At 40.3% G+C, this 22,096-nt stretch overlaps 1 protein-coding gene across 6 annotated transcripts in view; it reads right to left on the bottom strand.

The window, feature by feature from the left end:
- DHRS7B (dehydrogenase/reductase 7B) overlaps nt 1-16,177 on the bottom strand; it is a 56,099-nt gene extending 39,922 nt beyond the window's left edge. For 2 of the 6 annotated variants that reach the window (XM_044391828.3, XM_057311256.1), the window contains exon 1: nt 16,112-16,168. In XM_044391828.3, coding sequence (XP_044247763.3) covers nt 16,112-16,147 — 36 coding nt within the window. In that variant the 5' untranslated portion in view covers nt 16,148-16,168. Of the gene's footprint in view, nt 1-6,466; nt 7,122-16,111 lie in introns of those variants that run through there. The other 4 variants (XM_026521188.4, XM_057311257.1, XM_048226880.2 and 1 more) reach the window with 4 other exon arrangements.
- Between the last annotated feature and the right edge of the window lie 5,919 nt (nt 16,178-22,096).

Genomic DNA, 22,096 nt, shown 5'->3' on the forward strand with positions numbered 1-22,096 from the left:
AGGTGCATACACATTAAGGAATGTTATGCCTTTTGGGCGTATTTTTTACTCTCTTTATCATTATGTAATGCCCCTCTTTATTCCTGATCACTTTCTTTACCCTGAAGTCTGCTCTAAAATTATTGTAGCTACTCCTGCTTTTTCATTAGTGTTAGCATGATATATCTTTCTCCATCCCTTTATTTTAATCTATGTCTTTATATTTAAAATAGATTTCTTGTAGACAAAATATTTTTGGGTCTCGTTTTTTGATCCATTCTGAAAATTTATTTAATTGGTATATATAGACCACTGATCTTTGGAGTGATTATTTATATAGTTAGATTAATATCTACCATATTTGTTACTGTTTTATATTTGTTGTAATCATTCTTTGCTCCTATTTTTGTCTTCTATACTTTTTCTACCTTTTGGAGTTTTAACTGAGCATTTATATGATTCCAATTTTTTTTTTTTTAGAATATCAATTATACTTCTTTTTAAACTTTTTTTAGTGGTTGCTTTATGGAATGCAGCATATATTTATAACTCATCCAAGCCCACTTTCAATTAACACTATAACACTTCACAGATAATGCAAGTGATAAAATACTAATTCCTTTCTTCCATCTCTTACATCATTCCTGTCATCCATTTCACTTATGCATAAGCATATCCACACAAACTGATACATTTTTCCTATTATTATTCTGAGCAAACTGTTACCTGTTAGGCCAATTAAGAACAGGAAAAATAAAAGTTTTTATTTTACTTTCACCGATGCTCTTTCTTCTTTGACATAGATCTGAGTTTCTGACCTATAACATTTTCCTTCTCTGAAGAACTTCTTTTAACATTTCTTACAAGGCATGTCTACTGACAAAAAATTCCCTCAATTTGTGTTTGTCTGAGAAGTCTGTTTCTCCTTCACTTTTGAAAGATAAGCTCCCAGGGTATAGAATTCTAGGATTTGGGGGGCACAAGGCTGGCTCAGTCAATGCAGCATATGACTCTTCATCTCCAAGTTGTGAGTTTGAGACCCAGTTGGGTGTAGAGATTACTTAAAAAATAAATAAAAACTTAAAAATTTTGTGTAAAATTTCTAGGCTTTTTCTCTTAACATTTTGGAAATTTCATACCATTCTGTTTTTGCTTAATGGTTTCTGAGGAGAAATCAGATGTATTTCTTATCTTTGTTCCTCTATGGGTAAGTTTTTTTTGTGTGGGGGGTGGCTTTTTGCTTCTTTGAAGATTTTTTTTTCTTATCTTTGATTTTCTGAAGTTTAACAATAGTATGCCTAGGTGTTGTGAGATTTTCTTGGTATTACCTTACTTGGTATTCCCTGAGCTTCCTGGATCTGTGGTTTGGTGTCTCTGATTAATTTGGGCACATTCTCTATCATTATTGCTTCAAATATTGTTTCTGATTCCTTTTCTTTTCATTCTGGTATTCCCATTATGCATATGTTACATCTTTTGTAGTTGTTTCACAGTTCTTATATATTCTTTCTGCCTTTTTGCTTTTTCAGTTTTGAAAGTTCCTACTGTCATATGCCAAGCTCAGAGATTCTTTCCTCAGCCATGCCCATAAAAGACATTCTTCATTTCTCTTAGAGTGTTTTCTATCTCTAGCACTTCTTTTTTCTTTCCTAGATTTCCTATCTCTCTGCTTATATTATCCATCTGTTCTTGCATGTTGTCTATTTTTTCTTTTAAACTCCTTAGCATATTAATCATAGTTTTCAAATTATCAGTCTGATAATTCCAACTTTCCTGCCATATCTGACTCTGATTCTAATGCTGTTCAGTCTCTTCAAACTGTGTTTTTTGTCTTTCAGTATGCCTTGTAATGTTTTCTTGAAAGGCAGAAATGATGTACTGGTTAAAAAGAACTGCAGTAAATAGGCCTTGAGAAATGTAGAGGCAGCGGAAGCATGCTCTGGCTCTATGATCAGATCTAGTCTTTTGGCAAGCCTATCCCCCAAACTGTGAACTTCATCAGTGGTTCTCAGGGTTTTATTCCCCTCCTTCCATAGGACAGGATAACTAGAGGGAGCTAGAGTTGAGTATTTCCCTTTCTCTGAGTTCCCTAGATAAAATAGTTTCTCCTGGGGGCAGGTCTGTAAAGAACAAAATGCTCCGGTGTATTTCAAAACAGTTACTTTTCCCTCCCCATAACAGAAGCACAGGGGAATTTTTCTCCCAATATCCACTGTGAGGGCCTGGTAGAGCTCCTGGAGTCAAAACTCACAAAACTGTGGGGCCCCCTTTAGACTGGGTCCCTCCAGTTTTTAACTCTCAAATTTGTCCACATTGAGCTTCCAGCAATTTGTCAATTACAGTTCAGGTTTTCCTGCAGCAGTACTTATCCAATAAATGTGATTCTCTGTATCCACCCTTCTTGCCAATTTTAGTGACAACAGTTTGCTCTGTGATCTCATGACTCTGACGGACCTAAGAGTTGGTTGATTTTTCCACTTGTTCTTGTTTTTACTTATTAGGATGGAAAGGCAACTTCTAACCTCCTTACATGCTGAATAAGAAACCAGAAGTTCCAACACCACTCTTTAAGATGAGAAGTTAAGCCATTAATCACAGGGTTGTCCCTTGTGTGTGAGGAGTAATTTTTCTCTTATTGCTTTTAACTTTGATCTTTGGCTTTCAACAGTTTTACTATGATGTATCTAGGTGAGAATCTTTGTGTTTACCCTACTTGGGGTTCACTGAGTTTCCTGGATATATATACTGATGTTTATAGTAGCCTGAATAAAATCCCCCAAAGATGTCCACATCCTAATTCCTGAGAACTATGAGTATATTATCTTATTTACATGGTAAAAGGAACTTTACAGATGCAATTAATTAAGGATCTCGAGATGGGGAGATTATCTCACGTTATCTTGGCAGGCCCAATACAATCACAAGAGTCCTCATAAGAGGGAGGCAAGAGGGATGAGTCATTGAGTAGATATGACAACAGGAGTAGAGGTTAGAGTAATGTAAGGAAGGGGCCCTGAGCTAATGAATGCTGATGGCCTACAGAAGCTGGAAAAGGCAAGTACACAGAGTCCCTCCAGAACTTCCAACAGGAATACAATTTTGCTGACACCTTGATTTTAGGACTTCTGACCTCAAGAACTATAAGATAATAAATTTATGGAGTTTTAAGCTATTGCATTTGTGGTAAACTTATTATAGCAGCAATAAGAAACTAATACTATGCTCTTCATCAAATTTGGGGATCTGGGGACTTTTTTTTTTTTAATATTTATTTATTCATTTCAGACAGAGAGAGAGAGCACGAGCGGGGGTTGGGGGGTGGAGAGGAAAAGGGAGAGGGAGAAGCAGGCTCTCCGCTGAGCAGAGGAGATGATCTCTGGTCCCTGGGGGACCCTGGGATCATGACCTGAGGCAAAGGCAGCAGCTTAACAACTGAGCCACCCAGATATCCTGGGACATTATTTCTTTAAATAGTTTTTCTGCCCCATTCTCTCTTCTTCTGGGACTCCCAAATAACAGTACACTTGATATTGTCCCAGGGATTTCTGAGGCTCTATTAATCTGTCTTCAACCTTTGTTCTTTTTGCTATTTTCCCCTAGGTATGAGTCACACTTTCCTGTTTCTTCAACATGTCTTATAAACTTTTTGTTGAAAACTGACTATTTTAGATATTACATTGTAGCAACTCCAGATTCTCATTTTCTCCTCTGAAGACTGGTAGAGTAGCTGACTTTTAAAATTTAATAATTTGCCTGTACTAAACTTATGGATTTTGTTTCACCCCCAGTGTGTGGCCACTGATGTCTCTGCTCAGTTTTTCTTTTTTTCTTCTTATTTTTATTTTTATGCTTGGATTCCTACTGGTGGTTATCTGAATATCTTAATGATCACTATATGTAAGTATTTGTGCCCAAACACCTCAGACAAGTACAGCTTCTACCCTTTGCAGATGGATCTATGTGGTATGGGAAGTACATTCAAAGTTCAAGCAATTTTCAAGTCTTCCTCAGCTTTTACTTTTCATCAAGCTTTCTCATAACTCCTCTGTATTTGCACACTGTCATCCAGGGATGTGTGGATAGGTTGGGCGTCTCTAGCAAACCGTGCTCATACATGTAGCTTTCTAGTCATCTAGAGCATGTGGGGGTTTATCAAGCCTATCTATGCCTGTCTCACTAATAGGACCTGTCAAATTTCTAGCTAGTCTACTGGTTCACTGCTTGGCCAACCAGGGCCAAAAACCTAAGACTACAAAGCTGCTGGTCTTCCCCACTCACTTCTCAATTAAGATCAATAGCTTTACCGACAAAGCTGCTGGGCATGGCTCCCCCCCCCCCCGCCCCGCCGTTCTGTTCCAAATAGTTAGCCCCCTCTAACAGTGAGACAACTAGTCACCTGGTTGAACTACTACACTAACTGAGCTGGGGGTATGGGATGGGATGGGATGGGAGGAGCCCAGGCAGGAACACAACAGATTCCCATTGGTCTCACCTAATGTTCGATGCTTTTCTTGAATAAATGCTTCTCAATTTGTTGTGTGTCTTTGGTCAATTTCCAGACCTCTGAAATGGTTGCTTTTGACAAATTTGTCCTGTTTTACAGTTGGTTTTTTTGAGGAAATTTGCAACCTCTTTACCATACCAGAAGTCTTTACCATACCTCATCCCAAGGACTTAATGGACTTTTCCCTACTGCTAAAAATTAAAACTGATAATAATAACACAAACCTAATCAAATGGAAATTCTGTCTCTCAAATCACCCTATCTGAATATCTTCATAACCAAATACTGCATGTCAATTAGAACCTTTCAAAAGAGATGGCTTATAAGATGTGATATGTGGCCGAGTTAAGTTTAAAATGTTGAGGGAAAAAAAGCAATTAATTTTAATTTCCAGTTTATGGGAAGAAAAAAAGATACTAGATCACTGTGAAATTTGCTTCTTGTTGCAAAAATTTACATTTCCTCACTTTATCCAGTATCCCTGGCCTGGTGTCAGTTGCTACAGTTGTCCAACCACATCCTCCTTTTGATACAATTCAAAACCAAATTTTGTTTCTTACAATTTAGTAGTTTTTTTTCCAATAAATAATTTCCCTTTAAATTTCTCTTGCTTTTTACCTAAGATCAAGTTTCCAGCTACCATTTTTCTATTGAGTTATAAATGACAGGTATGACGATAATTTCAAATTACTGATATAACATAGCAAACTGTCTTTGGAACCTAGGTTCAAATACCAATAATCAGACTACCTAGGTAAGTATCTCTAGACAAGTTACTTAATATTTCAGCCAGTTTCCTTATCTGCAAAATATGTCTAACACCTGCCTCACACAGTTGTAGGAAGGATTAGAAATGATAGCAATTATCTCTACAATTACTGGGTTATCTACTTAGAAAGTTGGTAGGTAATGTCAGAAAGGGTGAAAAGAAGGAACAAAGGAGGGACGCCTGGATGGCTCAGTCAGTTAAGTGTCTGCCTTTGGCTCAGGTCATGATCCCAGGGTCCTGGGATCAAGTCCCACATCAGGCTCCCTGCTCAGCAGGGAGTTTGCTTCTCCCACTGCCTGCCATTCCCCCTGTTTGTGTGCTCCTTCTCTCTGACAAATAAATAAATAAAATCTTTTTTTTTTTAAAGGAACAAAGAAAATGGATGAATTAATCTTCCTTGCTATGTCTAGCACTCATGGGTGGCCAAAGTAACTACTTAAATTTCATTTCTCCTTATCCACCAATTAACAATGAAGTGACCTTCTCTTTTTTTAACCTCCTTTTCATTAATTGAGACCATTCTACACAGTATATTCTACCACACACAACACACTGAGGAACATAACAGATATTTTCCTACAAAGCTGCATTTAAATTTTATTTCTTTAAACAATTTTTTGGGGGGGCATTACTGTCTGAGAAACATTGACTAGGGAAAATTAAGTACCATAGTTTTTAAATTTATATATTGAATTTTTAAAATTCTCTGCCTTTTCTCGGAATAGATTCCTTTGGAAACCTTACTACTGCTGAATCTGCTAAAATACAAGTTTATACAAATAAACTGTGGAAATGATATCAGGAAATCCACAAACCGTCATAAGCCCATCTGGATACCAAAGTTAGAATGCCTACCTTTGCTAGAAAATCCTTCTGCAATGTGAATATTCACCTCTTAAACCTGAGTGAATTAGTATATCTGGATTTTCTTACTTCTAGATTCCTTAAACTGAGGCAGTCCAGCATTACAAATGAAACGCAAATCACTATAATTGCTACATGGTAGAGCAATGGTGGAGCCAAAATGTTGCCACCATTTATTTCCTGTTCTACAATGGAACTTATTTTCCACTTTGGACCCCAGCTTCCCCACCTATAAAATAAGGAAATAATCCTCATTCTACACACATCTCAAAACACTAATAAGAGATAAAGAGGTTAACAGTTCCTCACATATTATAAAGTGATGAGTGGGGTCCACTGGAATTACTTACCCCAGCTGCCAGAAACATTCTCTGCTGTTGCATGTTTACCTCATGTGAGTGTTTCTCAACGTGGAAATCAGATCAAGAGGAAAGCCCGGAACTGTCTGGTGCCTCAGGCCAGAGCTCTGGGAACACTTGATCTGTCCACATGTGAACTCTCTCTGGTGGCTTATGCCAATCAATTCTCTGTTTCCTGGGCCAGACACAAAGTAGATGTTCGGTAAATATTGTTGACTGAATGATGAACAAATGGGCAGCATATGTGAAATGAGCAAACTGAACACCTGAGCGCCATGGGCTTCCTCGCGGTACTCCTATCTCCTGGTTTTCAGGAGCTGGAACTTCAAGCCCCAATCGCTATCCCAAAAAGTCAGTGGAGAGCAAAAGCTGTATCACTGTTGTGCAACCTACTGGATTGGGCCCTTGGGAGGTGCATGCACAGTATGTAAGAACCACTATTTGTCACAATTTGTTAATCCACAGGTTAAGAAGAGAGAAAAAAGCCTGCCCTTTGTAAAGACCTTGCAACTGAGAGGAAAAGAGGGACAATGCTGCTTTCAGATGCTTTTTATATATTACAGAACGCTATAAGATATAATGTCACAATCCTTCATTCCCTTGAAGATATGGTAGAAATTACTAGATATCCCAACTCCTCAAACCAGAAGTGTATTTCTATTTCTAATATAATTAATCTTTTACCTATTCTGTGACGTTTCTAACACACATGACAACTTTAATGGAGTGAAACAATAATATTATACAAATGTCCAAACTGTACTTTAAAAAAGTAACTTTTATCTTGTTACCATATATGGCTACTGCGTAAAGAAAAATATTAATAACAATTACTAACTTTTTTTAGTGTTTGCAACATACTGGGCTACATACTCCATACCCATGATCTCATTTCCTCCTCATAGCAATCCTGTGAGGTAGGTATGAGAGTTATTTCCATCTGCTAAATGAGAAAAGCACTTGAAGTCACATAGGTAGCAAATGGAAGACTAGAGAGTTGAACCAGGTATTCAGACTCTAAAGTCCACATTAAGTGCACTAAATAGGGGGTAAATAATAATAATATTAGTAATCCTTTAGTTGGAGCCTTAAACAGGAAGAATTTTAATACTGTCTAGATGAATAGATCCCCATATTCGGCTGCAATCACCCAAACAAAATACAAAGGCTTTTATGCAAGAATTGAATATAAACAAGCTAATCACTTAATAGGAACTCAGTACAATTTCCTTGATTCAGCTTAGCTAATGTTTTAAGCCAATCTGGCCTATAATACCATACTCACAGAGAATTTTGAAGCAACAGTAGTTTCCTAATACACTTTCCAGTTTAACAACTGCTAAGTACTACTCATATAAACCTGGAAAATCTTACACCTCCCTTCAAAACTTAGTGCTCCCAGTACACACATGCCCTTACTTGATAAAATAAAGCTCTAGCTACAGCAAACAAGCTAAACTACTTGTAAGTGATGTCCCATTAATTCAGCTGCTATCAGCAGACCTCTCCCTCCACAAAGCAGATGAGCAGACAAAGTCTCAGGTTACCATGAACTTAAGGAGATGGGAAGGAGAGCTCAGGCAGAATCCAAAAGCATTTATTCAATTTCCAATTTCCTACCTTGGTGGGTGGCAAGAACCTTCCAAGCTAAATTTATTTGCCATTCAACCTCAATTTCCATCCTCAAGTTTATAGCTTTCCAGAATAGATTAATGGAGAGTTCATTTCGGCATTAAAATCTTAACGTTACCTACCAAAGAAAGGTCTCGTATGTGTATAACTGGGGTTAAAAACAAGACAAAAGACCCCAAACTGAGTCGTGTTTGCTAAGCCCCACATCACCAAACCAAATCTTAGCTGAATTACAGTCTCAGACTCTTCCAGAAGTAGGGTCTTAAGCCAGTCACTCAGGAATCACCTGGTCAGCATTAGTGAGGTAATCTGTCTGATAGACCCCTGCCATCCCCTAAAGGAAAGTGACCTTGCCAAAACCAATCCACTTTTTGCTAGTATAACTTCCTTGTTCCCACTCCCTTCTGCTGATAAGTCTTTCATTTTGCACAGTTCCTTGGAGCTCCTTTCTGTCTGCTAGATGGGATGCTGCCTGATTCATGAATCATTGAATAAAGCTAATAAAATCTTTAAATTTTACTTATTTGAATTTTGTTTTTTTAACATTGGGTAGGACTAAGAAATGACATTATTGACATTAAGGAGGACAAGACAAGCCCTGGAAGGGTTAACTATGAGAGACAAGAGTTTTGGCTAGAAACTACCAGGACGACCCAGATCTACATTTTTCTTTAAATCAATGTACAAGGGGCGCCTGGGTGGCTCAGTAGTTAAGCGTCTGCCTTCGGCTGAGGGCATGATCCTGGCGTTCTGGGATCGAGCCCCATGTCAGGCTCCTCCGCTGGGAGCCTGCTTCTTCTTCTCCCACTTCCCCTGCTTGTGTTCCCTCTCTCGCTGGCTGCTTCTCTCTCTGTCGAATGAATTAATAAAATCTTTTTTAAGAAATAAATAAAGAAATCGATGTACAAGAAATTATGGGCTACATTTGACCATTTGAGGGCATCCTAACTAGGCAAAACTACGTGGAACTCACTTAAAAGTCATCTTCAGAATAATCCCCATCCTGTGTGTGCCTCAGTCCAACATTTTACTGCACCATAAGTAAATTTTTAAAATTGACTTTTCTCTGTTGCCAAAAGGGAAAGAAATCTTTTTGCCTCCCTCATTTTTCTTAGAGCATTTCTTTGAACAACCCAGTATTTATAAAACTTGCCTCTGTCCTTTGATATGTATGCAAATCTTTTTAAAGGTTAAATAAGCTAGTTGCGGAACTCAGGAATGTTTTTCTGAAAGTCCTAGAAGCCATCTCTTTTAAATGTAAACACGCAGGAAGACAGCGCCCCCTCTCCCAGTCATGGTAGGAGTTTAGCCTACACACCTCTATTAACGTGCACACTGAGATTGGAGAGGTTTTACTTTTCCTTCAGATAAAGGCAATTAATTAGTTCAGATGGCCACCCCAATTACCAGGTGAATTTAGGAGAAATTATGAGAGCATGTACATTCAAATGGTGCTGTCAAGTCTTCTTACGAGATTACCATTAATCTTGACACTGTGTATGTAACCGATTGTAAATGGCAGAATTTCTTTTTTGTTTTTGCAATCTCATTAGCGGACTACTTGTGATGGATCCCAGTCTGGGTTAATGCTTATTCAGTAACAGAACTAGTTTCTTTCATTCCACATTTGTGGAGACAATTTCTTAGGTGGGCAGATCTTAACTTTTCTCCAACATAAATGTGGAGAAATTCTACTCTCTGCTGGGCTGCCTCACTGTCACTTTCCCGACTTTGATGGCTCCCTCAATACAAGAAAGAGAAAAAAATCCCTCCCCGACAAGGGTTTTTTAGGGCCTTAGCCGATTACTGTCATCTGAATGCCAGATCCTCCTATATCATTGCCTTTGTGACACCTGCACTTGGATCATTTCAAAGACGTCTTTTTTCAAAGCTGAACTCATGTTCTTCCTCCAGGGTTTCCTATCACAGAAGCACAAGCCGGAAAATGAAGAATTGGCCCTGACACCTCCCTTTCCCTTCTCACCCAGAGTGAAAATATTACCAAGCCCTATTGAGCCTGCCTCCTAAATAGCCCTCAAATCCACTGACTTTTGCCTCCACTGAGGAGCCAAAGTGATCTTTTAGTAACACAGACCCGCTGATGATACTCTCGTGACTGAAATTCTTCAACAGCTTCTCACCCTTCTTAGGATAAGCCTTAAATCCTTGGTACGAGCATGACCTATGAGGCCTGCATGGTCCGACCCCAGCCTACCTCTTCAACCTGACTCCCTCCCTCCCTCTCTGCCTTCAAGCCTCAAATGGGAGCTTAAGCTCTAAGACAACTGAGACCATGACTATTTGCTCATGCTGTATCCCTAGCCCAGTGCCTAGCACATAATAAATGCTAAATAAATGTATGCTGAAGAATAATGTTGATAAAACAACTGCAGCACCTTAGGGGCACCTGCGTGGGCTCGTTTGGGCACCTCGGTTGGGCGTCTGACTCTTGATCTGGGCTCAGGTCATGATCTCAGGGTCCTGGGATCTAACCCCACGTCGGGCTCCACCCTCAGCATGAGTCTGTCTGTCTCTCTCTCTGCTCCTCTCTCTGCTCCTGTTCTCTCTCTCTCAAATAAATAAACAAAATCTTCCTTAAAAAAACAGCATCATCTTAAATGGAAGGCAAATAAAACATTAAAATATGCATGGTGAAGGAAAAGAAAGTCCTTATGTGTTTGTATCCTAGGTGGCTGATATACAGTGTGAACCACAGTGGGGCTATAAAATGTTAAATCATTTTGCAAACTAGAGACAATATGATGAAACAAAATACTGGCGCTCAGTCTGTTTAGCTTTGTAGTACAAATGACCAATGCCAATTAAGTCTCCCATTTAGGTATTTATCCCTCCTCTCATCCTCAGTCCACATCCTGTGGGCAACCAGAATCTAACCACATGTTTGAAGGAGGCTGGACTCTAATCAGAGCTGGAAAATAGGTATGGTTTGTGGAGCTGATTATAAATTCTGAGAAGCAAATAAACCAAGACTGGGGGTGATACTGCTCTTAGGATAAGACCCCTACCTACATTTTGTGTTACGCCTGGGCAACATTTGCCATCCTTCGGCCACACAGTGACGGTAAGACACAAGCTCCTCCTATTCTTGAGGCTTCACACATGCCCTTCCCTCCCCCTGGTAGCTCTTCACCCTTCTCTTTGCCCAATTTAATTCCAACCCAGTCCTTAAAGGTCTCAGCTAGATATTTCCTCAGCAGAGCCTCCCCTGTCTCTCCTCACTCCCTCCCGCTGCCAAATGGCCCCATTATACGTTCTCATAGCACCCTCTACCGTCCTCCATAGCATGTACCACGACTGTAATTATTATTTAGTTTGTAATTCTTTTTCTGCCTATCTCCATTGTTACACTTAGAAGCAACCTGACAGAAGGGACTGTGTCTGTTTTGGCCATCACTGTATCCCCAACACCTAGCACATTGCTGGTAGAGAGTAGGTGTGTTCAATAAATATATGCTGAATGAAGGAATGAAATACACAGATAAGCACTAGCTTTTGGAGTACATAGAAATGGCTCTGCCCTTACTAGCTCTGTGCCTTTGGATAAATTTCTTACCATCTCTGAGCCCATTTCTTCCTCTATAAATAAAGATAACTATTCCTACTTTATGGAGTTATCGTGAGAATTGAATAATACAATAAAATGCTTAGCATAAAGTCTGGCACATAACACTCAATGAATGTTAACTACTATTATTATGGAGGAAAAGAGGAATGTATGTTAGGAAAGGCACATTCCATGCTCTTAACTAGAACACAAACACAACACTCTTAATACAAACATATAGCTTCAAATCTAAATAAAATATTTTAAGTACACTATAGGAACGTATTATCTAAAAGAACCCTAAAGAAGAGAGCACAAGCAGTAATTTTTTTCACATCAGCTATAGCAACTTCTTTCAAGATATGTGTCCTATGGGGTGCCTGGGTGGCTCAGTCGCTTAAGTGTTTGCTTTTGAGTCAGGTCATGATCCCAGGGTCCCTGGATTGAGTCCCACATCGGGCTCCCTGCTCAGCAGGAAGTCTGCTTCTTCCTCTTCCTCTACTCCTTCCCCCTGCTCATGCTCTCTCTCTCTCTCTCTCTCAAATAGTCTTTTTTTCCAAAAAAAGATATGTGTCCTAAGGCAAGGAAAACAAAAGCAAAAATAAACTACTGAGACTACATCAAAATAAAAAGCTTCTGCAGAATGAAGGAAACAATCAAAACTAAAAGACGACCTACTGAGTGGGAGAAGATATTTGCAAATGACATATCCAATAAAAGGCTAGTATCCAAAATATATAAAGAACTTAAAAAACTCAACACCCAAAAAGCAAATAACCCAATTAAAAAATGGGCAGAACACATGAACAAACATTTTCCAAAGACATACAGATGGCCAACAGACACATGAAAAGATGCTCAACATCACTCATCATCAGGGAAATGGAAATCAAAGCTGCAATGAGGTATTCACCTCACACCTTTCAGAATGGCTAAAACCAAAAACATAAGAAACAAGTGTTGGCGAGGATGTGAAGAGAAAGGAACCCTCTTGCACTGCTGGTGGAAATGAAAACTGGTGCAGCCACTGTGGAAAACAGTGTGGAGGTTCCTCAAAAAATTAAAAATAGAACTACCCTATGATCCAGTAATCGCAATACTGGGTATGTACCCAAAGAATGCAAAAACATTTATTCGAAAGGATAAATGCACCCCAATGTTTACTGCAGCATAATTTACAATAGTCAAATTACAGAAGCAGCCCAAGTGTCCATCGACAGATAAATGGATAAAGAAGATGTGGTGTATATACAATGCACTGTGTGTGTGTTTGACATATTCCGTATATAAATACAATATATAATATATATGTATATTATATATGCATATTGCATACATACATTGTACAAAATGTATGTATACGTATATTGTATAGGATGTTTACTGTGTGTATGTATATATACATCTATGTAATGGATTATATATACACAATTCAGCCGTAAATAAGAATTAAATCTTGCCATTTGCAACAACATGGATGGAGCTAAAGAATATAACACTAAGCAAAATAAGTCAGAGAAAGACAAATACTGTATGTCTTCAGTCATGTGTAATTTAAGAAACAAAACAAACAAAGGGGAAAAAAAAACCAAAAAACAGACTCTTAACTATAGAGAACTGATGGTGACCAGAGGGAGGTGGGTGGGGGGATGGGTGAAATAGGTGAAGGGGATTAAAAGTACACTTATCTTGATGAGTACTGAGTAATATACAGAATTGCTAAATCACTATATTGTACACCTGAAGCTAATATAATACTGTGTTAACTACACTGGAATTAAAATTTTTTAAAAATACGAAAAAAAATTTTAAATAAAAATTAAAATAAAAGAACCTTCAAATAGATCTGTTTATAAAGTCAAGAATCTTTTTGGATGTGAAGTGATCATACATTTATGTGGCCCACACACTCTTGTATACAGTGTCAGGTTCTTTCCAAGCAAAGTACATCATCAATCCATTACTGCAGGGCAGCAGGTCTCCAAACCTGCACTTCAAAACCAGTCCAGCTCAGTCCAGCTCAGTCCAGCTGTGCTGACCTTGGCCCAGGATACGCAGATAAAACAACGGACTTTTGCCTTTAAGATACATGTCCTTCCCTCCCAGTAGGAAACTCCATGCCTTAATGAGAAAATGTCCCTTCATTCCAGTGTTCTCCAGCATCTGAGGGTAACCTTTCCCTCCCTTCCTGGTGTATTCTGCATTACCCAAGATACCCCCCTTTAACATTGTTTTGTTCTCCCTTAGATTCTCCAAATTTAGACACATCATTCAACTTCTCTGAGCCTCAATTTCTTCATCTGCAAAAAATGGAACTAAAATAGTACTTCCCCGGGCGCCTGGGTGGCTCAGTCAGTTAAGCATCTGACTCTTGATTTTGGCTCAGATCATGATCTCGGGGTTGTTGGACAGAGCCCTGTGTCAGGCTCCACGCTTAGTAGGAGTCTCCTGAAGATTCTCTTCCTCACTCTCCCTCTGCTCCTCCCCCCACCCAGCACACATGTGCTCTCTAAAATAAATAAATAAATCTTTATTTAAAAAAAATAAGACAGTACTTCCCTATCGGGTAAATGGTTCAGCATATAACATAAAATTAACACATGGTAACTACTGTTTTAGTGTTTCTACCAGATCGCTATTCAATCTATAATCCGGAAAAAAATTACAACAAAGATCCTTTTCAGTGGTATAATTTTTTTTTTAAAGCCTGTGTTTTCTACAATAAAAGAAACCCTCCACCTAGGAATAAAAGGAATGATCCTAAAGAAGCTTCTAATGTTGCAAAGGAAAATAACAGAACAAATTAGGTGATCTTCTATTTCCTGAAAAAGATTAATTCAGCAAAACATAATTTATGCATATCCATCTTTATAATGCCTCCTTTTAAAGGAAGCCCTATTGGGACTACACAAACTACAGTCAACTGTTAATCTGGAAGCCTCACCACACTGTCTTTGGGGTTAATAAAAGGTCATCCCAGAAAATCCCAGCAAGAAGCAGCCCTCAGCCTTACTGGTAACTCCTGACCAACACCCAGTCATGATCCTACTTCTTCCTCCCATCTTGGCTCCTTTCCACCATAACCCTCAGGAGAAAGCATCATCACCTTAGGAAAAAGCTGAGAGACCTCTGTATGTTCATAAGCTATATTATGACAAGGCTCCAGATTACCTTTTAAGTATAACTTCTTTAACAAGGACCTCTTCAAAGGCAACCCTTGTACGAGGATGAGTAGGTTTTACAGAGGCCAAGTTCTAAAAGCCTGCCTCCCCCATTATTTGTTGTACGTAATCTCAGCTTCCATAACTCCCCTGAAAGCATATCATGATACCATCCACTTTACTCTTTTGTGGTGAGGAGCAAGAGAGGTATCACAAGAGACAACAATCGTAAGTTAGTTCCCCTCCCTATCCTTCAGAAGAATTAGATCATTTTTACTAATTGCATCTCCGGGTCATCAAGCTAAGGATCCCTTGTTCCACCTGCCACTCCTTTAGAAACTGACTTCCTCTTTGTTCTCACCACCAACGCCCCACCCCGCCCCCCTTCATACAGATTGGAAGACGCGAAAAGCACTTCCTGGCAATTGCACTACAAGAATCAAGTATTAGCTCACTACACATAGGTGTATACGAAGCCCAGAAGTTACTTCAAAAGTAACTTCTCACCTTTCAAGTCACTGTACCAAGGCAAATTAGAATTCTATAGGTACCATTTACTGGGTAAGTACTATGTGCCAAACACTAGGCGGGGTGCACTCTACAGGCAATCTCACTGACGTTTCACAACCACCTCACGAATATGGCGTATTATTCCCAAAATTACCGCTGAGTACCCAGGCGCCAAGAATTTCAGACATTGGCCCAAAGTCGCACAGGCAGGAAGCGGCGGAGCAAGGACTGATGGAGTAACATAGGTAGAACAGCCCCCTCCCGCGGGTGCTCCACAGTCAACACTCTCCCCTGCCTTGTGAAACAGGGGATCTGCTTTGCTAATCCCAGGTCTCTAACGCCAGGCTCCAGTGCCACCAGCCTCTAGCGGTCCAGCCTGAGTCACGCCCGCTGCCGCGGGGCTTCACTGCCGTGGGTGCGGAATCGAGTCCGCCGCCTCGCGACAGCCCTTTCCAGCCGCACACACCGCCACTGGGACCTCAAGCGAAGGCGCCAGCGGCGCAGAGCAGAAGCGCCAGAGGCAAAACGCGAGCGTAAGCGCCGGAGCTGAGTCTTCCCTCAGAGCTGGGGGGCGGCGGGCGGCCAGAGGCAGGCCCAGGGGCGCGGCGTGCCCCTCAGGGTCAGCGGCCTCCGCCCGGCCTCTACACCCGCTTCCCTCCCTTCGCCTGGGCTGGGAATGCACTCGAGTTGGGATACACCCGCGCGCCTCAGTTCCGGGCCCGTCCCTCCGCCCCTCGCCACCGAGGTCGCTTCCTCCCCAGCCCCTACCTGGTCGCTTCTGTGACCATGGTCAATCAACTTCATCCTCCCGCCTCGGAAGTGACGCGAGACTTCGCTCCCCGAGGCGGCGAGGCTCCGTCCAATCCCGGCCCTCGGGCTGCGCGTGCGTGTCGGGCGTGCGTTCCTCGAGGGGCCGGGAGGATGCGCAGGGCTCCGAGGTCCGAAAGGCTCTCTCCTGCCTAAGTGCCTTCCTTTCATCTTTCGGAGGGACGTTCGGAAGGTCGTGGTTTGGGTGCCGTGCACTCTCTCGATGGCGTGTTGGGGTGGGGAGAAGTGGTCGGTACACTGGAGAATGTATGCTCCAGTTATCAAGACTTACTATAAATTAAAAGGACAGCATTAAAACAGCGATATGTAAGAATGGAAAAGAAGAGGCTAGAAACAAACCCACAGGCATGTAGGCATATTCCCCCCCCCCCCAGAAAGGAAACCCCCATAAAGCAATAGGAAAGTTATTTTCAGTAAATAGTGCGAGATCAATTGAATGCCTAAAAGGGGTAGGGGTGGGTAATGAGCCTTGATCCCTACCACGTACAAAAAATCAATTCAAAAGTACACCTAAATGTGAAAGGCACAACTCTAGAAAATAACAGCACAATATTGTGACCATGGATTAGGGAAATACTTTTTACCAGGACACAGAAAGTACCAACCCTAAAGGGAAAGGTTGATAAATTGGGCGTCATTAAATTTAAGACGTGGAAAGACAGAAGAGAGTACCGTGCAAGGAATAGAGTGGAGAAGATATTTGCAATATGTATATCTAAAAATGATTTTTCTTCAGGATATATAAGTAGTTCTTGCAAGTAAGTTTTTTAAAAGATCTGAAGTGGTTGAAGGGGAACCATGGTAAGAGGATGTTGAAAGAGAATCAGGAGAATTCTCATAGTTCAAAATTCAAGAGATGACAAAAGTGTGTAAGTTGAACAATCTCCCTTCCTGTTCTCCAGGTACCCAGTTCTCTTCCCAGTAGGTAACAATGCTATTAGCTATGTTTGTCCTTCCAGAGCTATGTTACTCATAATGAAGCAAATAGGTGTACATACAGCACTCTCCTCGTTGTCCCTTGTACAAACAGCATACTGTACTATTGCTCTGTACGTTGCTTTTATTCACTTTAGTCAATATTTCATGGAAATCTTCACAAGTATACACAAAATCTAGAAACAGGAAATTTTATTTCTAACTAAATGTTAGTTATCTTTTCAAATAATATGTTTAATATGTTTTCCTTAGACATTTCCCTGGGAGTTTGTATACCCTCTTGCTCCCTGTCCACCGTTCTGGAAACTCTAGACTCCTTTTTTTTTTTTTTTTTTAAGATTTCATTTGTTTATTTGAAAGAGAGAGCAGGAGCAGGGCAGAGGGAGAGGGACAAGCAGACACCCCACTGTGTGGGGAGCCCGATGCGGGCTTCAATCCCAGGACCCCAAGATCATGACCCAAACTGAAGGCAGACACATAATCGACTGAGCCACCCAGGTGCCCTGAAACTCTAGACTGCTGCTTGCTGGTTCCCAAAGTGTGACTATCCCACTAACAAACCCAATATGATCCTGAGTCCTTAGTGCAAGACTGAGCCAGTTTCCTAGGGTTAATTTTCTAAGCTTATCATCCATCCCTTTAGCCAACATAAACTTCAGTCCTACTTGGAGTCATTCTGGAAGCAAGAATAAATTCCAACGTTTTTATAACCAATTTGAGTTGGATCTTCTGTCAAATGCAAGTATAAGAACTTTAACTTCCCAGCCAGGATATTACACAGATAGACCCCGTGGCTTTCAATGAAAATGGGACGGGATTTCGAAAGAAGACAGAATAGACATGCTATTCCTCTTGCTAAGTACAACTTAAAACCCTGGACAATATATATTTAAAAAGCATAAGAAGTGTCTGAAAAGTAGAGGGAAGGCATACTGGCTAGGGATCTTGGGAGTGAAGTAACAACATGGTGGTGAGTTCCCTAGTTTTGGTTTTTGTTTTTGTTCTTTTCCTCATTACCCCAAACTGGATACTAGCGGGGCAGGCAACTTAGAAGTGCCAACATGCACAGACAAAGTCCTCCCCAAAAAGCCCGCTGCTCTCTCTAAATAGAAAGACAAGGAAAAGGACAGCCTTGGAAGACAGAAAACTTAAACAATGGCTCTACTCCAGCCAAAACACCTCAAAAATACTTTAGCCCCACAACCACCCCTGCCTGCAAAGGCTAAGTGGAAAGCTTAGACTTCCTCTCAAGCCAAGCTATGAAGGGATCCGGCTACCCCTTTCTTCCCTCTACTGACATAATGTCAGAGAAGGCCAAGTAGAGAGCTGGGACTTTCATTCCCATTGGGCAGAAGGCTCTCACCCAATATGGTGTTAGTGGAAACTGTGTGGGGAACCTGGACTTCCACCCCCACTTAATGGTAGGGAGGTACCCCCTCCCTCCTCCATGAGATGGTATTAGAGGGAGAAAAATGAAGAGTCAGGATCTTTACCACTGCTCAGCAGCAACTGGGCCACCTCCCACCCCACATTCATGAAAGAGCTCAACAATTCCATCAACCGACAGAACTTAATCAACATTCGTGGGACATCCCCCAACAACATCAGAAAACACATTCTTTTTAAACACTCACAGAATATGTCGAAACAGACCATATTCTGGGCTATAAAAAACTAACCCCAACAAGTTTAAAAGAAATGGAATTAGATAGAGTGTGTACCAACTACAATGGAATCAAGCTAGATATCAAGAGAATATTAACAGGAAAACCTCTAAAAACTTGGAAGCTAAACAGCATGCTTTTAAATAACCCATAGGTCAAAAATGTAGTCTTGAGAAATTTTTTAAAAATACACTGGACCCAATGAAAATAAGAATACAACATATCAAAACCTGTGGGACACAGCTAAGATGGTGCTGAGAGGGAAATTTGCTTACGTTAGAAAAGAGAACAGTCTCAAACAGGCTAAAAATAAATTAGAGAAAAAAAGACTGAAACAAACAGATGGAAATAATAAAGACAGAAGAAATCAATGAAATTTTATTTTATTTATTTTTTTTAAGATTTCGTTTATTTATTTGACAGAGAGAGACAGCCAGCGAGAGAGTGAACACAAGCAGGGGGAGTGGGAGAGGAAGAAGCAGGCTCCTAGCAGAGGAGCCTGATGTGGGGCTCGATCCCAGAACGCTGGGATCACTTCCTGAGCCGAAGGCAGACGCTTAACGACTGAGCCACCCAGGTGCCCCTCAAAACAAAATGAAACAAAAAGCTGGTTCTTTCAAAAGATAAAATTGATAAACCTCTAGGAAGACTGACAAAAAAGAGGGAAGACACAAATGACTAATATCAGTAATGAAACCGTGTTATCACTACAGACCCGCAGACATCAGAAGGATAATAAGGGCGTACTAAAGCAACTTATCCACATAGATTTGACAACTGAGATGAAATGAACCAATTCCTTAGAAAGTACAAACTACCACAACTTGCCCAATATGAAATAGAAAAGTAGAACAGCCTTTTAACTATTAAAGAAATAATTAAAAGCCTGTCGAAGATGAAATATCCAGGCCCTGATAGTTTAATTGGAGAGTTATACCAAACATTTAAAGAAGAAGTAATACCAGTTCTACAAATCTCACCCAGAAAATAGAAGAAGAGGAAACACTTCCTAACTCATTCTATGAAGTCATTCTGTATCACCCTGATACCAAAACCAGACAGAGACAGTACCAAAAGAAAAAAGAACAGAGAGAAAGAAAGAAAGAAAGAAAGAAAGAAAGAAAGAAAGAAAGAAAGAATCCTATAGACCAGCATTCCTCATAAATATGGAGGCAAACTTCTTAGTAAAATACTAGCAATTAGAATTCAGCAATATGTGACAAGAATTATACACCATAAGCAAGTGAAGTTTATCCCAGGAATGCAAGGCTCTTTCAATATTTGAAAAATCAATCAAAGCAATCCATGATATTAAGAGATTAATGAAGAAAATAAAACATGATCATATCAATTGGTGCAGAAAAAGATTTTGACAAAATCAAACACCCATTAATGATAAAAACATTCAACAAATTAGGAATAAAAGGGAACTTTCTCAACCTGATTAACAGCAACTATGAAAAACCCACAGCTGTCCACATAGCTAATAGTGAAAGACCAAATGCTTTTCCTCTAAAATTGGGCAAGGCAAGGCTGTTCACTTTCACTGATTGCTATTCAGCCTAGTACTAGAAGTTCTAGCCAGTGCAATAAGGTAAGGCAAGGAAATATAGGGCATACAGATTGGAAAAGAAGAAACTGAAGTGGATTTCTCATACATTTCTGGTGGGAATGTAAAATGGCACAGCCACTCCTGAAAACAGTGTGATGGTTTCTCAAAACAAAACAAAAAACTAAACATAAAACCTAGTTATTGCATTTATCCCAAAAAAATAGAAACTTACAAAAAGATGAAAACCCAAACACAATTGTTCATAGACACTTTACTTGCGGTGGACAAAAACTGGAACCAACCAAAATATCTCTCATGGTTACACAAACAGTGGTACCACCATACCATGGAATACTACTTAACAAGGAAAAGGAATGACTTACTGATTCATGCAATAATTTGAATGAATCTCAGGAGCATTATGCTGACTGAAAAAAGCCAACCTCAAAAAGTTACCTATGTAGGATTCCATTTATATACGATTCTTTTTTTGTTTTGTTTTGTTTTTTAAAGTTAGCACGAGCAGAGGGGGAAGGACAGAAGCAGACTCCCGCTGAGCAGGGAGCCCGACATGGACTTGATTCCAGGACCCCGGGATCACAACCTGAGCCGAGGGCAGATGCTTAGCTGACTGAGCCACCCAGGCGCCCCATTTATATAAGATTCTTAAAATGACAGATTAGGGGTTGCCATGGGAGAAAGGGGAATAATTTTGACTATTAAGTGGTAGTAGGAGGGAGATCTTTGCAGTGATAGAATACTTCTGTATCTTTTTTTTTTTTAAGATTTTATTTATTTATTTAACAGAGATAGAGACAGCCAGCGAGAGAGGGAACACAAGCAGGGGGAGTGGGAGAGGAAGAAGCAGGCTCCCAGCGGAGGAGCCTGATGTGGGGCTCGATGCCAGAACGCCGGGATCACGCCCTGAGCCGAAGGCAGACGCTTAACCGCTGTGCCACCCAGGCGCCCGTAATACTTCTGTATCTTGATTGTATTGGGGGTTACACAAATCTACATATATGACGTGGAATTGCACACACGCACACAAACATATATTGTCAGATTCCTGGCTTTGATATCGAAGTACGGTCATGCTCTATACTGCTGTATACTCCCTTTGCAATTTCCTGTGAATCTAATTCATTCAAAATAAAGTTTAAAATCCCCCCCCACACACACGTGTTGAATTTCTTAACCCCTCAGCCTTCTCATCCTTAAAATGAAGACAATAAAGTGTGAGACCAAAGGCAATAACACTTGTAAAATGCCGCATAAGTTAGTGATCAAAAAATTGTAGCCTATGTTTTGATCCCTGTTGGTGGTGGAATTATTGTTGCAAGAATACAAGGATACATAAAAATATTTTCCTCTGATGAGAGCAGAAAAAGGAAAAAATGTTTCATTGGTAATGACACAGATTTTGTATAGTTCTAAGGAGAAATTTTCTATTAGCGACATGAACTCTAACATGACCCCATCCTCCCACCCCATGGATCTTTTTAATGAAATTGGTTTCCCACTGATAACGTGCTTTGTACGATGTTACTTGGAAGCTGCTGGATGATACAAAGGACCCCCCCCCCTTGCTTTCTCCACCACACTGAGCTGCAAGGAAAGACCACCGCCTTCCCAAAGCACTTGGAATTGAATCAGTAGTTTGCAGAACTTGTTATTTGCTCTTGTCATATCACCTCTTCATCTCCGAGATGTATTTGTCAGTATAAAGGTTATGCCAAAGATAGTAAATGGTCAGAAGGACAACTGGGAAGTGAT

The sequence above is a fragment of the Ursus arctos genome, unplaced genomic scaffold (assembly GCF_023065955.2).
Source record: "Ursus arctos isolate Adak ecotype North America unplaced genomic scaffold, UrsArc2.0 scaffold_14, whole genome shotgun sequence".
Classification (NCBI taxonomy): Eukaryota; Metazoa; Chordata; class Mammalia; order Carnivora; family Ursidae; genus Ursus; species Ursus arctos.